This window comes from Pseudoliparis swirei, chromosome 9 (assembly GCF_029220125.1).
Source record: "Pseudoliparis swirei isolate HS2019 ecotype Mariana Trench chromosome 9, NWPU_hadal_v1, whole genome shotgun sequence".
Taxonomy (NCBI): domain Eukaryota; kingdom Metazoa; phylum Chordata; class Actinopteri; order Perciformes; family Liparidae; genus Pseudoliparis; species Pseudoliparis swirei.
The window spans coordinates 26,453,173-26,469,736 of NC_079396.1; the positions used below are offsets into that span (position 1 = coordinate 26,453,173).

Here is a 16,564-nt window from a genome sequence, read left to right on the forward strand (position 1 = left end):
AGGCTTCAGTCTACAGGCTACAGGCTTCAGGCTTTAGGCTTTAGGCTACAGCTTCAGTCTACAGGCTACAGGCTACAGGCTACAGGCTTCAAGCTTCAGGCTTCAGACTACAGGCTTCAGACTAAAAGCTTCAGGCTACAGGCTTCAAGCTTCAGGCTTCAGGCTTCAGGCTACAGGCTACAAGCTACAGGCTTCAAGCTACAGGCTTCAAGCTTCAGGCTTCAGACTACAGGCTTCAGACTAAAAGCTTCAGGCTACAGGCTTCAAGCTTCAGGCTAAAAGCTACAGGCTTCAGACTACAGGCTACAGGCTTCAGGCTAAAAGCTTCAGGCTTCAAGCTTCAGGTTTCAGGCTACAGGCTTCAGGCTTCAGGCTTCAGTCTACAGGCTTCAGGCTTCAGGCTACAGCTTCAGTCTACAGACTTCAGGCTACAGGCTTCAGTCTACAGGCTACAGGCTTCAGGCTTTAGGCTTTAGGCTACAGCTTCAGTCTACAGGCTACAGACTTCAGGCTACAGGCTACAGGCTTCAGGCTTTAGGCTGCAGGCTTCAGGCTTCAGGCTTCAGGTTTCAGGCTACACGTTACTACACGTTACACATTAGACATAACAGATTACACATTACATGTAACTCGTTAGACGTTTCATTCATATCGGTAAAAACTAGGGCTGTGAAACGATTAAAATTTGTAATCAGGTTAATCACAGGTTTCTGTGGATTAAGCATGATTAATCACATAGACTTTTTTCCATCCCGATGTGCGCGCACACGCCGGCATCCGAGCTCTGCGGCGCGCGACACGGAGATCGGAGTCGTGTTAACGCGACACGTAGAGACAGAATGACATGCTGCTGGAGAGACGACCAACAACAGACGGATTGGAAGCTCATTCTGCGCATGCGTTAAATGCGCTAAATTTTTTTAACTAATTAATCCTGTAATTTAATTAATTGAGTTAACGCGTTATTTTTCACAGCACTAGTAAACACATTTGTCGGAATATAAATTAGCCAAAAAGAAGTGGATGAAAACTTACCTGAGCTTTCTTGCTCTTATTCAAAGCCTGAGGAGAAATAATAATACTTATTAAAATAATAAGAAGAAGAACAAGAAGAAGAATCATTCAAATAAACAACAGATTTCATTAATATGAGTTGATTTTAAATCAAGCTCCACAGAAATATTTTTAAAGATGAGAATCATTTGTTTTTATTATAATTCACAATAGTAATAAATAATATTAACGATGTAATGTATTATAATCTACACCCCTTAGATGTTCATTGGCCCACATCCTCTGAACGCAATGAGATATCAACAATCTTTCAAAGATCTTTGATGACATTGAACCGATAATGAAGCACAACACGTGTTGTATGAATCGGACCCCGCGTTTAGGAGTTAGAAAGAATAAATGTGTTTGTGACTCAATTCAAAATGGAGGAAAATCAAAGTAGGCGGAGCTTGTGGTCATAATGTTATGTAAGTATTACCTTCTGCGCTTTGACAAAGTCTCTTTCCAAAACAACATTTCTCTGCCGGACGGCGTTAAGTTCTGAAAACCAACAAACAACGTTATGAAATAAATAAATAAATCTTCGTCATCATCAAAGGGAGGAAGAGTTTTACCAGACGAGTTCTTCCTGAGATCATCAGACAGCTGGTAGTTCTGAGTCCGAAGCTCCAACAGCTGAGCCTGAACACATCATCATCATCATCATCATCATCCTCAACATAATCATCATCATCCTCATCATGATCATCACCATCATCATTATGATCATCATCATCATCATGATCATCACCATCATCAATCATCATCCTCATCATCACCACCACCATCATCACAATCATCATCCTCCTCATCATCACCATCATCATGTGTACTTTTACTACAGTAAAGGACCAGAGTACTTCTTCAAGTGTATATCACGTGTACTTTTACTACAACCCCTCTGTCTCGTGCATGTTAAAATGTTGACATGTTGTTTACATGTTAAGCTAGGCTAGGCTAAGCTAACTGTCAGGTAAAGGTGTATTGATCAGTTTGTGATCAGTGATCAATTGGATCGATACCTCCGCTCGGAGTCGCGTGACGTCATTTAAATCAATATTTAAAATGTAAATAACGTGACACCGGACACCGCTAACTGCTAACCGGGCTAACGTCGAGCAAGGAGCGACTGACGTCACCCGGCCGACAGGTGAGTCCGTTCCTCGCGCCGCCGACGGACACACCTGTCGGGAGTTATCGGGTTATCGATTCTACCTGCATCCGATGGAACTCCTCCTCGGACAGAGCCTGAGCCATGGCCTCTTCACCTGAGCGGCTAGCTGCAAGCTAGCAGGAGGAGGAGGAGCACAGAGGAGGACACGGGACAGAGCTCTCACTCTGACGCTGTTTCCTGGAAACCAAAGAAAGAAACACGAGAGCTCTCACTCTGACGCAGTTTCCCGGAAACCAAGAGCGAACGCGAGACAGTGTTCTCACTCTGACACTGTTTCCCGGAAACTAAGAATAAAATATACTTTCTGCTGCACAGGAAGTATTCAGATTTTTTAGTGTAGTGAAATTATACCACACTGTGTACAAACACAAGACGACAAGTACTCTTTTTCAAATACAAATGTTCCTTTCATATAATCATTCAAATGAAGTTTCCTGTCAACAGAGTCCATACCATAATGCACAGAACACTGTGTAGATTAAACAGAAAGTGCAAGACATTTATTATAATGATTCCCTACAAAAATATTCCAGATATCTTGAGTATATTTATGCAGAAAGTAACTTCCTGGTGCAGTTTAGTACAAACTATGAACCAGGAACTAAACCCAGAGTCCTGGCTCTGAATCAGTTTCCAGTTTCAAGTTTCAAGTTTCAAGTTTCAAGTTTTTATTGTCACATCCCCTTTTATACAAGTATAATCGGTTTGTGAAATTCTTATGTGCAAAACACCCGACAGCAGTAGCAGACTAAAAAAAGAATAAGAATGGGAATAAACTATACAATATCCACACAAAAAAGAAGAAAGTATTAACAATATATATATATAAAACAATGTAATAGAATATACATCCTGACAATATATATATATATAAAACAATGTAATAAAATATACACTTTTTTTGAGACAATATATATATATATATGTGTATACATACAATATATATATACAATATATATATATATATAAAACAATGTAATAAAATATACACCATGGCCATAGATATTCACAGAATATGTTCTGGTGTAGTGTTAATGAGGGTCTCAGTCCTTGTTCAGCAGCCTGATGGCCTGACTGAAGAAGCTGTCCCTCAGTCTGTTTGTGCGGCACTTGATACTGCGGTATCGCCTGCCTGACGGTAGAAGGGTGAACAGTTTGTGGCCGGGGTGGTTATTGTCTTTCATCATCCGTTTGGCCCTGGCCACGCACCGCCTGGTGTATATGTCCAGGATGGAGGGAAGCTCACCTCCAACGATGTACTGTGCCGACCGCACCACCCTCTGTAGTGCCCTACGCCCAGGGCGGTGCAGTTCCCGTACCAGACGGTGATGCAACCTGTCAGAACACTCTCGATGGTACTGGTGTAGAATGTTCTGAGGATGCGGGGGCCATGTTGAATTTCCTCAGTCGCCTAAGGAAATACAGGCGTTGTTGGGCCCTTTTCACCACGTGAGTGGTGTGCGTGGTCCATGTGAGGTCCTCGGAGATGTGCACGCCGAGGAACTTGAAGCTGCTGACCTCTCTACTGCAACTCCGTCTATGGAGATGGGGGTGTGCTCTCCTCTCCGCTTCCTGTAGTCCACGATCAGCTCCTTGGTCTTCTTGACGTTGAGGACGAGGCTGTTCTCCTGGCACCACTGTACCAGTGATCCAACCTCCTCCCTGTAGGCTGTCTCGTCGTGCCGGTGATCAGCCCCAACACTGTTGTGTCGTCAGCAAACTTGATGATCACGTTGGAGCTGTGCATGGCCGTGCAGTCGTGGGTGTACAGGGAGTAGAGGAGAGGGCTCAACACGCATCCCTGAGGGGCTCCCGTGTTGAGGGTCAGCGGCTCTGAGGTGGTTCTGCCCATCCTCACCACCTGGCGGCGGCCCGACAGGAAGTCCAGTATCCAGCTGCACATGGTAGAGTGCAGGCCTAGACCTCTGAGCTTGGTGTCGAGCTTGGCGGGAACAATAGTGTTGAACGCTGAGCTGTAGTCCACAACCAGCATTCGCACACAACAGTTCCTCCTCCAGGTGGGAAAGGCGGTGTGAAGTGCCATGGCAATTGCGTCGTCGGTGGATCTGTTTTGACGATATGCAAATTGCCATGGGTCCAGCGTGGCAGGCAACATGGAACAAATGAAGTCCTTGACCAACCTCTCGAAGCATTTACTGACAATCGAGGTGAGGGCTACGGGTCTCCAGTCATTCAGGCAGGTTACCTTGGGGTGTTTGGGGACAGGCACAATGGTGGACATCTTGAAGCTCTCAGGAACAACAGCCTGGGACAGGGAGAGGTTGAAGATGTCTGCGAAGACTCCTGCCAACTGGTCTGCACATGCTCTGAGGGCGCGCCCCGGGATGTGGTCGGGACCTGCCGCCTTCCGGATGTCCACCCGCTTGAAGGCTCTGCGCACGTCAGCCACCGAGATGATCAGCAGGCTGGTCTCCTCTGGGATATGGTTTTACTGGTTTTACTTGTACATCATGAGAAGAACCAGCTGAACGACAAAATTATAATTATTTGTAGAAAGATTAAATTGAAGGAGAATTCCAACAACAATCCTCATTCCAGTGTAAAAAAATTGTATCATATTCAGAGCTGCAGTTACACGTCTCACCACTGGGGGACGACACTGTACTCGTTGAAACGGTGACGCAAGTTTACAGCCGATCATAAGGTCACGCTATCAGTGGCAACACACACACAAACACACTCACACACACACACATAAACTCTCACACACACACACACACTCAAACACACACTCACACCCTCACATACTCACATACACACACTCCCACCCCCCCCCCACCCCTGCCACACACACTCACACACACTCAAACACACACTCACATACTCACACACACACTCACATACATACTCACACACACACACACACACACACTCAAACACACACTCACATACTAACACACACACACTCAAACACACACTCACATACTCACACACACAAACTCACACACAGACATACACACACGCACACCACACACACACACCACACACACACACACACGTGTACACGTGTGCGTAATCAGTGTGAATGTGTAGAGTTATTGTCTTGTGTGTTTCTGAGAGTGTGTGTGCGTGTGATGTGCTCTGTACAGTGTTTGCCAAATGGGCGATGTGTGTGTGATGTGTGTGTGTAGTGTGGTGTGTGTGTGTGTCAGTAGGTTTTACAGATCATAAACTGTTCCCCCATGATGCACCAGGGCAGTGTCAATACGTGCATCAGGTACCACAGGTCTTTGACGTGTTCCACAGAGGACAAGTGGTTAGGAAAGGACGTAAGGAGTTCATTGTTTGACTATTAGTCCGCGGCCTCAATCTGGTCTTCAATTCCCTTCTTTTTCTCCGTTTCCTCGTGTCGGAGCTGTTCACTAACACGTGAAATCGCAAACAGCTTCGATTTAGAGAGGAAAGTCATGTCGGTAAAATAATCTGAAGTTAATACAACTGAGTAAAATGAATGTTCCACTTCTGAATGAACGTAAACAGCTTCAATGAACGCTTGTTACACAATATGTTATAAATATATAAACGTCTTATCTTTAGCCCGCATTGTTCATCCCGTCTCACTCCAAACGCCAAGAAGCGGAAAATAGATTACCGCAGGATTAACGTTAATATAATTAAAGCTTTTAACTCTTTACCGCCGGCTTTAGAAACGACAAAGGGAGTGCTGAGTGGGGAGATGTTCCACGAGCTCTTTGAGGCGTGCAGCGACTCGTCGGGTCGCCTGCTGACCAGAGGAAGGAATGCATGAGGAAAGCTCTGCAGCCAGGTTCTCACTCTTCATCGACTAGATGTGTGGTCTCTTAAGTGTCAGGAAAGGTTCAAAGAAGACGTTTCCTAAAGCGTACACAGCTCCTCATATATTTAGTCCCACAAGGAAAGGAACGAGAAAGAAAGTCACGTTTAAGAAGCTTGAGTCAGAGAAAGTTCACTTTTCTACTCAACCCGATTAATTGAGCATCCACAGTTGAGGGTTGAGTTCATCAGTTATGTTCATCTTTTACTGGAATCAGCCACGGCGGAGAGACGTCAAGGTTCCCCGTCGTCTATTGTGACGTCAGTCGGCCATTTTAACATTACACTGTTTAGAATAAGAGGATGTTGTCATGGTGACGTCTTTGTTGGTTTGTGGACTGACGTTTTGAAGGCTGGAGTTCGGCGGAAGTAACCATTTGTGGTTACAGTTGTTACAGTGTTTACATTGTTTAAGTTGTTACAGATGTTACAGTTGTTACATCTGTTATATGTCGTTAAAGTCTTTACACTCGTTACAGTTGTTAGTCGTTAAAGTCGTTATTGTTGTTACAGTCGTTATTGTTGTTACAGTTGTTACAGTCGTTATTGTTGTTACAGTTGTTAAAGTCGTTATTGTTGTTACAGTTGTTACAGTCATTATTGTTGTTACAGTTGTTATTGTTGTTACAGTCGTTATTGTCGTTACAGTTGTTATTGTTGTTACAGTCGTTAAAGTCGTTATTGTTGTTACAGTTGTTATTGTTGTTACAGTTGTTATAGTCGTTATTGTTGTTATTGTTGTTACAGTCATTATTGTTGTTACAGTTGTTACAGTTGTTATTGTCGTTTCAGTTGAAATTGTTGTTACAGTTGTTATTGTCGTTACAGTTGTTATTGTTGTTACAGTTGTTATTGTTGTTACAGTTGTTACAGTCGTTATTGTTGTTACGGTTGTTGTTACAGTCGTTATTGTTGTTACAGTTGTTAAAGTCGTTATTGTTGTTACAGTCGTTATTGTTGTTACAGTTGTTACAGTCGTTATTGTTGATAGTCGTTATTGTCGTTACAGTCGTTATTGTTGTAACAGTCGTTATTGTTGTTACAGTTGTTAAAGTCGTTATTGTTGTTACAGTTGTTACAGTCGTTATTGTTGTTACGGTTGTTGTTACAGTCGTTATTGTTGTTACAGTTGTTAAAGTCATTATTGTTGTTGCAGTTGTTATTGTCGTTATTGTTGTTGCAGTTGTTACAGTTGTGTTGCCTCTCCTCAGACTGATGACCTCCACCCATCATGCAGCTCAGTCCTCTCAGCTCCTGCAGCTCTATATAAGGTTGTCAGTCTGTCCAGAGGTAAGAGTTGAGGACAACAGGGGTCAGTGGACACACACACACACACACACACACACACACACACACACACACACACACACACACACACACACACACACACACACACACACACACACCTTATATGGGAGAGAAGGTTGGTGTGGATTCCTCCTTTCTCTTAAATCCAATCTAAATCTCCGGAGATGTTTGATTTGATCATCTTCAGAATAAAACTCTCTGATCTGCGGGTTCCAGGAGACTCAGGAGGCCTCACAGCTGAGTGGGTTCAGTGTGTCGACTCTGAATTATCTAAGTTTAGACACCCGGTCCATCACGGAGAGCAAAAGAAATCAGTCGTGCGTTTAATTCTGATTTCTGTTCCCCGTCTTCGTCCCACTTAGCCGACCTTTGACCTCTAGAGAAGTTCTGATGGAAACTAAAAATGTCTTCAACCTATTTCGACATCTGTCTGTTTCTAAATCTGTCAGCAGCAACTTCCCTTCAAAAGGTACACAACTGTGTCACACACACACACACACACACACACACACACACACAGATGCACACACACACAGACAGACACACACACACACACACAGAAAAACCGACACACACAGATACACACAAACAGTCACACACACAGACACACATTCTCTCACAGAAATAAATAAGTTCTCTGGCTTTTCTTTTCATCACCACGCAGACCTCCGGAACCCCGACTGCCAGCATTCACCATGGAAACCACAACAACAACAAAAACACACACACACACACACACACTCTAAAACACACACACGTTATAAATCTCTTAATGGATAGGTGGAGCGAGTTGACTACTAAATGGGAACGTTCACTTTTTAGTCTTTAAAAAGAGTAAAATACATATGATGTACACATCATTATATATGGATATATATATATATCCATATATATATATGTTTATTTATATACATACATATTCTTCTTCTAAAAAATATAACTGCAGCCATGAAGTGCTTGAAGAGCTGCTACGACTTTAATTAATTAGTGGCTGAAAGCTCTGGAACCACAATACAATAACTAATGTGAGTGGTGAAGTGTCATGTCTATGAGGTCATGTTGTGACACTATAACACAATAGCTCCTCCTCTTTCAACAATCGCTCATATTTCAACATTTAACCAAAGTTTACATGAATGACAAACATAACCATGATAAACATTATGAAACCAGTCCTCGTGTCAAACAGCTGAAGTTACATGAAGACATATTTATTTAAACGTTTGTATGTGTACATTTGTCACTTAACTTGTTTTGGTTAAAGTGGATTGTGGCTGGGGGCGGGGCTTGTGTGCGGGTGCCTGAAGGTTTTCCCATGCACGCGCGCGTGTGTGCGTGTGTTTGTGTGTGCGTGTCCGCCACAGTGTTCTTATCAACACCTCGACTCACTTCCTGGTTTTCAATACCGGAGTTTTCGGCGTGAGCGCGCACGTGTCTCTACACCACACACACGCAATGCCGACACACACACACACACACACACACACACACACACACACATACGCACGTTACGGACAGACGCGCACGCGCAGTGAGAGGAGCGCATCGTGCCGGAACCGGTTCCGTTTCCCCTGAAGGTTTTTGCGGCTCGGCTGTCATGCAGGACCCGGCAGAGACCTGATCCGGAACCGCGTCTAGACCTCCAGAGCTGCTGCACGCGCACAAGAAGAAACTTCTGGTTTCTCTTCTAAACTTTCCTCACGCGCAGAGAGAGAGAGAGAGAGAGAGAGAGAGAGAGAGAGAGAGAGAGAGAGAGAGAGAGAGAGAGAGAGAGAGAGAGAGAGGTGAGGTGAAGGAGTGAGGTGAAGGAGTGAGGAGTGAGGTGAAGGAGTGAGGGAGTGAGGGGGGAGTCAGTCCAGAGGACCCGGCCGGCTGCAGGATGTCGGACTCCGCCTCGAGCTTCCTCCACATCGGGGATATCGTGTCTCTGTACGCGGAGGGAACCGTGAACGGCTTCATCAGCACCCTGGGGTGAGTGCGTGCACGCGCTCGTGCACGAGCAGCAACTGTTTCAATGTTTAGATATTAAATGTGACATAAAGGGTTAAAGTGTCCGTGTGGTGTACTTATACACAGAGTGTGTACATGTACTACTACATGTACACACTCTACACAGCTGGGAGTTCAACATGTTCAGTCAACTTGCTGATAACTAATCAATAACTTCTATCAACAACAGTTTGTGTATCAAACTGTCTGAATGCTGAGCAAACACCTTCCCAGAATGCAACAGTCACACTGGACGAAACAACTCTTCTGAAAACACTAAATACGGAATAATAAAATAAACATAACTTTTAGCTTCCGATGTGTTCAGGGACCGTTGGAAAGATGACTTTCTGACAATGATCACAGTTTTTACAGCTTCTGGCAGAAACATTTATTATTACCAAAAATGCTAAAATGTGGAGCTAAATATAACTAACGAACTAAATAACTAACTAAGTATACGTGACGGTGACGTCGTCATGGTGACGTCCTCGTTGGTTTGTGGACGTTTTTATCTTCTTTTTATCAACCAGTGAACAAACAGGAAGTGACCATGAATGGACAGAGAAGGAGGGGCTTAGAGATACCGCGTATGTCTAGAAGTAGACGTCTGTCAATCACCTCTTAGCCCCGCCTCTAAAGCGTCCCCTGCTTTATGGTCTGACCCTAAATGACCATAAAGTATAAATGATGACATCATGCTGTATAGAAGAAGACTTGAAACTAGAGACTGAGACATAAACTCATGTTTACAATGTTTACTGAGGGAATACATCAAGAGAAGTAGAGTCACTATATAGACTTCTATACAACCAGAGGAGTCGCCCCCTGGTGGTCAGGAGAGGGAATGCAGCTTTAACACATGAAGCATAGACTTCTATACAACCAGAGGATTCGCCCCCTGGTTGAGGTCTACGCGTCGTTCACTGATTATCTACAGTGAGTTAGTTTAAATCTTTATTGTCATTTTTCAGTCACACCCACATTCTTTATTGAACGTTGAAGATTAGATTAGATTATGTTCAGCTGAATTGTTATAATAGAATAAACATGAATATATTCAGTTCACACACTGCTTGCATAGGTCGCCTCTTGTCACTGAGTTTGAGGTTTGAAGTGCGTTTTACGACATTGCTGTTACCGTTGATTAACTGAACCCAAATGCAGGACTAAACCTCAACTAAACCTCATATAAACCTCATATAAACCTCACATAAACCTCACATAAACCTCACATAAACCTCACATAAACCTCATATAAACCTCACATAAACCTCATATAAACCTCATATAAACCTCATATAAACCTCATATAAACCTCATATAAACCTCACATAAACCTCATATAAACCTCATATAAACCTCACATAAACCTCACATAAACCTCACATAAACCTCATATAAACCTCATATAAACCTCACATAAACCTCATATAAACCTCATATAAACCTCATATAAACCTCATATAAACCTCACATAAACCTCACATAAACCTCACATAAACCTCATATAAACCTCACATAAACCTCATATAAACCTCATATAAACCTCATATAAACCTCATATAAACCTCATATAAACCTCACATAAACCTCATATAAACCTCATATAAACCTCATATAAACCTCACATAAACCTCACATAAACCTCATAAACCTCACATAAACATCATATAAACCTCACTGCCACCCTGTCCAATGTCTTGCAGAATGATGCAGCTTTACTTCTATAGTTGTGTCTCACTTCCTGTCTTCGGTTCAAACTTCTTGTTCCCGATGTCCAAACAGTTTTCCGTGTCTCTGGCGTTTTACCGTGGAGACACAACCTTGATCGCAAAGAGAAAGTGCCAGCTGTGTGTGGTTGTCTGGCAGGAAGAGGAAGTGGTACCAAGTGTGTCCAAGAGAGATTTCCACGAGTGTGTGTGTGTTCCTGTATCGGGGTCTTTCACCCACCCGTGTGTATTTGACTCGATCTTGACCTTTCCAGCCTCACTTGTTGACTTTCACTGAGACCTGAATAGAACAATAGGTCACCGTTTTAGTCTCGCTAGCATCGTATGCTAACAGCTGAAGGAAGGAGATGACCGGTGGTACAGCCCGGTGGTCCAGAGGGAAAGAACCCACCCTGTGAGATGGAGTTATGTTTTGTTAGGACTTCACGCCCTAAAGCGTTGTTAGCGTCGTCTCTCGCTGAAGCTACGATGACTCTATGTGCGTTACCAGGATGTTCTCTCCCTTCAACAGGCCCCACTCATTCTTTCTCTTCCCACCTGAAAAAAAGAGTCGCTCGATAAAACAGTTGAGAAAAAAGTTTCCAAACCAAGCTAACGGCTTTCTAGCTTTCAGCTGAGGAACGTGAATGTGAGCATTTTCTAAATCCTCCAAATTTTCTAAAGTCTCCAAAGACTCCAAAACCTCCAAAGTCTCCAACATCTCCAAAACATCCAAAGTCTCCAACATCTCCAACTTCTCTAACCTCTCCAAAGTCTCCAACATCTCCAAAACATCTAAAGTCTCCAACGTCTCCAACTTCTCTAACCTCTCCAACGTCTCCAACGTCTCCAAAGTCTCCAAAACCTCCAAAGTCTCCAACGTCTCCAACTTCTCCAACGTCTTCAACGTTCCAATGTTCCAACTCCTCCAACGTCTCCAATGTTCCAAGGTCTCCAATGTCTTCAATGTCTCCAAAGCCTCCAACGTCTCCAACGTCTCCAAAGTCTCCAAAACCTCCAAAGTCTCCAACGTCTCCAACGTCTCCAAAGTCTCCAAAACCTCCAAAGTCTCCAACTTCTCCAACGTCTTCAACGTTCCAATGTTCCAACTCCTCCAACGTCTCCAACGTCTCCAATGTTCCAACGTCTCCAATGTTCCAAGGTCTCCAACGTCTTCAATGTCTCCAAAGCCTCCAATGTCTTCAACGTTCCAATGTTCCAACTCCTCCAACGTCTCCAATGTTCCAAGGTCTCCAACGTCTTCAATGTCTCCAAAGCCTCCAACGTCTTCAACGTTCCAATGTTCCAACTCCTCCAACGTCTCCAATGTTCCAAGGTCTCCAATGTCTTCAATGTCTCCAAAGCCTCCAACGTCTCCAACGTCTCCAAAGTCTCCAAAACCTCCAAAGTCTCCAATGTCTCCAACATCTCCAAAGTCTCCAAAACCTCCAAAGTCTCCAACTTCTCCAACGTCTTCAACGTTCCAATGTTCCAACTCCTCCAACGTCTCCAACGTCTCCAATGTTCCAACGTCTCCAATGTTCCAAGGTCTCCAACGTCTTCAATGTCTCCAAAGCCTCCAATGTCTTCAACGTTCCAATGTTCCAACTCCTCCAACGTCTCCAATGTTCCAAGGTCTCCAACGTCTTCAATGTCTCCAAAGCCTCCAACATCTTCAACGTTCCAATGTTCCAACTCCTCCAACGTCTCCAACGTCTCCAAAGCCTCCAACGTCTCCAAAGACTCCAAAGTCTCCATTGTCTTCAACGTCTTTAACGTCTTCAACGTCTTTAACGTCTCCAAAGCCTCCAACGTCTCCAACGTTCCAACCTCTCCAACTTCTCCAACGTCTTCAACATTCCAACGTCTTCAACGTCTTCAAAGCCTCCAACATCTCCATTGTCTATAAGAAGTCTCCTTCACGGAGAGGTTGTGTAAAACCGAACGTCGGATGAGAGAATGTGAGTTCTGATCCTATTCAGAGGTTATTCAGATGTGTGATCTCTCCAAAGGTTTTCACTAATCCTTCAGTTCTTTAGTTACTTCTGCTCTGGTTTGCTTCTCACCCTACTCTTATTTGTGGGAAGTGTTTTGAGGACAGAGGGCTTTTATTTTGTAAAGAAAGATTCATTTACAAAGAAATGTCCTCAATCAATGTAAACGAATGTAAAAGGAGAAATAGAGACGACAGAAAGACATTCACATCTCCGGGCGCTTTGGAGTCTGAGCTGCATGTCTGTGGGAGGAGCCGGAGAACCTGGAGGGAACCCACGCTGACACGGGAGAACATGCAAACTCCACAGAACCGCCCAGGCCGGGTACCCCTCTGGCTGTGAGGCAGCAGTCAAATATCAGCCTCGTGTTGACTTGACAACAAAGAAGTCCAGCTGCTTTACATGAGGACACCTGAGACACCACCTGCTCACCTCCAGTCAAGGATTTAAATCAAACCGTCGCATGAGAATCAAAAACATCGGGGAACGTTTTCATCTTCGTGCTCCTTTCAGTTTGATCTTTACGAGATGGACCTTGACCGCATCGTAATGTAACTCGATGCACTTGGCTGCCCCACAATGCATTTCACCTGAAACATAAAGGCATTTTACAGACATACAGTAAGACCTCCGAGAGCCGGAAGAGACATGAGTCAAAGCAGCAGGACACGCGTCACGAGTCTGTCCTGTGTCATGTGACTGTTTCATGTGTCATGTGACCATGGACGGATTAAGAAACCACGGGCCCCTGGGCCTGGACGTGTCAAGGCCCCCCCCCCCCCCCGTAAAAAAAAGAAAAAGAAAAAAAACATAGCTAACAAAACAGTCCGTATGGAACAACGATACTGGAGCTGAGCAGACAACATAACGCGAATTATATGATAGCAGGGACTAAGGCTCTGGCTTAGGGGCCCCCTGAGCTCATGGGCCCCTGGGCCTGGGCCCGGTAGGCCTGTTTGTTAATCCATCCCTGCATGTGACTGTGTCATGTGACTGTGTCATGTGTCATGTGACTATGTCATGTGACTGTGTCATGTGTCATGTGACTGTGTCATGTGTCATGTGACTGTGTCCTGTGTCATGTGACTGTGTCATGTGACTGTCCTGTGTCATGTGACCGTGAAGTTCTATAACAGGATCTTAAAGAGCAGCAGGTGATCCTCACATTCATGAGTTTCCCACAATCCTTTGCAGTCCACAACTCATTTGCTTACTGACTGGTGGTTCTGGTTTGTGATTGGCCGACGGGGACTGAAAATGCAAAAATCATCAACAACAAGCCGAAGGCAAAACATTTGGTGAAGTTAGTGGTCCATGGTAGGAAAACAAGACTTTTATTGTGAAGGGGAAGCTGGTGAAACCATCTCTACTTCACAATAAAAGTCCAAAGAGAAAAACAGAGCCAGAGAATCATCACACAAACACACACACACACATAAACACACAGACACACACACACCCCACACACACACACACACAGACACAGAAACACACACAGACACACATAGTGTTAAATCCCTCTTTTCATGCAGTGAGTAGTCAGATTACCTGTTCATTCAAACACACGTGAACTACATTCAGCAGGAGGCCCCCGAGTGTCTGTATGTCTATGTGTGTGCATGTGTGTGTGCGTGTGTGTTTGTATGTGTGTCTGTGTGTGTGTGTGTTCATTAGAGTAAATCTCTTACCATCAGTGTTTAGGCAACAGAGGGCCACACAATTCAATTCAATTCAATTCAGTTTATTTGTATAGCCCAATTTCACAAATTACAAATTTGTCTCGGAGTGCTTTACAATCTGTACACATAGACATCCCTGCCCCAAAACCTCACATCGGACCAGGAAAAACTCCCAAATAACCCTTCAGGGGGAAAAAAAGGGAAGAAACCTGCAGGAGAGCAACAGAGGAGGATCCCTCTCCAGGATGGACAGAACAATAGATGTCATGTGACCAGAAGGACAGATTTAGAGTTAAAATACATTCAATGAATGTGACAGAGTGTATGAATAGTTCATAGTAGGCATATTCCACGATGGAGACCTCCACGATCCATCAGGCAGATGGCGGTGGGGAGGAGGAGTGGGCGGAGTCTCAACAGGACAGTGGCGTAGTCAGGAGCAGGAATTCCACGACCCAGACCTCGATGATCCATCAGGCAGATAGGATCTATGCCGTCTCATAGGGTCCGATGACCCCATGAGACGTGACGTCAAAAGGACTCCGGGGAGAAAGCAGAGTTAGTAACGTGTGATTGAGAGATGAAAATTCATCCTTAAGGAGAGAAAAAAGAGGAGATAGGTACTCAGTGCATCCTAAACGTCCCCCGACAGCTATAAGCCTATAGCAGCATATCAAGGGGCTGGACCAGGGCAAACCTGATTCAGCCCTAACTATAAGCTCTGTCAAAGAGGAAGGTCTTAAGTCTACTCTTAAACGAGGTGACTGTGTCTGCCTCCCGGACTGAAATTGGAAGCACACACACACACACACACAGACACACATAGACACTCAGACACACACACACAGACACACACACACACAGACACACACAGACACTCACACACACAGACACACATAGACACTCAGACACACACACACAGACACACACAGACACACACAGACACTCACACACACACACACACACACACAGACACACATAGACACTCAGACACACACACACAGACACACACAGACACTCACACACACACACACACACACAGACACAGACACACATAGACACTCAGACACACACACACACAGACACACACACACAGACACAGACACACATAGACACTCAGACACACACACACACACACAGACACACACAGACACTCACACACACACAGACACACACACGCACACATACACATTCACACGCACGCACACACACAGACACACACAGACACTCACACACACACAGACACACACACACACAGACACTTACATACATACTCACACACATACACTCACACACTCACACACAGACACACACACACACACATACACATTCACACACACACACACTCACACACATACACTCACACACAGACATTGAGTAATGTTACTAAAGTCAGACTCGTTGTTTTTACTATAATCTTTGAACCATTCACCAAAAGTACTTTGTTGTTTGAGGTACTTATACTTTACTTTGTTGTTTGAGGTACTTATACTTTACCTTGTTGTTTGAGGTACTTATACTTTACTTTGTTGTTTGAGGTACTTATACTTTACTTTGTTGTTTGAGGTACTTATACTTTACTTTGTTGTAGTATGTTTCCAGTTATACGGGTAATTTTATTTTATTAAATAATCATGTTGTCTTTAAGTTAACCACACACTGTGATCCAAATACAAAATATGATTTTGTTTTGTTGACATTTGAAACGGTAGTTTTATTAATCCCATAGTAATAATAGTTATACTCATAATAATATTTATCATATATAAATGAGTTCAGGGTTTGTTTAGCATGTTTACGCTTGAATATCAATGAGGACATCACTTCTCTTTAATCATGAAA

At 43.9% G+C, this 16,564-nt stretch overlaps 2 protein-coding genes across 3 annotated transcripts in view; one reads left to right on the plus strand and one right to left on the minus strand.

Annotated features, from left to right (window-relative positions):
- Positions 1–2,371, minus strand: part of gripap1 (GRIP1 associated protein 1) — a 29,319-nt gene extending 26,948 nt beyond the window's left edge. The window contains exons 1-4 of the mRNA XM_056423760.1: positions 2,269–2,371; positions 1,629–1,695; positions 1,493–1,554; positions 1,036–1,062 (exon numbers count right to left, since the gene is read on the minus strand). Of these exons, the coding sequence (XP_056279735.1) occupies positions 1,036–1,062; positions 1,493–1,554; positions 1,629–1,695; positions 2,269–2,310 (198 nt within the window). The 5' untranslated portion in view covers positions 2,311–2,371. The remainder of the gene's footprint in view (positions 1–1,035; positions 1,063–1,492; positions 1,555–1,628; positions 1,696–2,268) is intronic.
- A 6,775-nt stretch (positions 2,372–9,146) lies between these two features.
- The window catches only part of itpr3 (inositol 1,4,5-trisphosphate receptor, type 3), a 72,569-nt gene continuing 65,151 nt past the window's right edge, over positions 9,147–16,564 (plus strand). For both annotated transcript variants that reach the window (XM_056423726.1, XM_056423727.1), the window contains exon 1: positions 9,147–9,319. In XM_056423726.1, the coding sequence (XP_056279701.1) occupies positions 9,228–9,319 (92 nt within the window). In that variant the 5' untranslated portion in view covers positions 9,147–9,227. The remainder of the gene's footprint in view (positions 9,320–16,564) is intronic.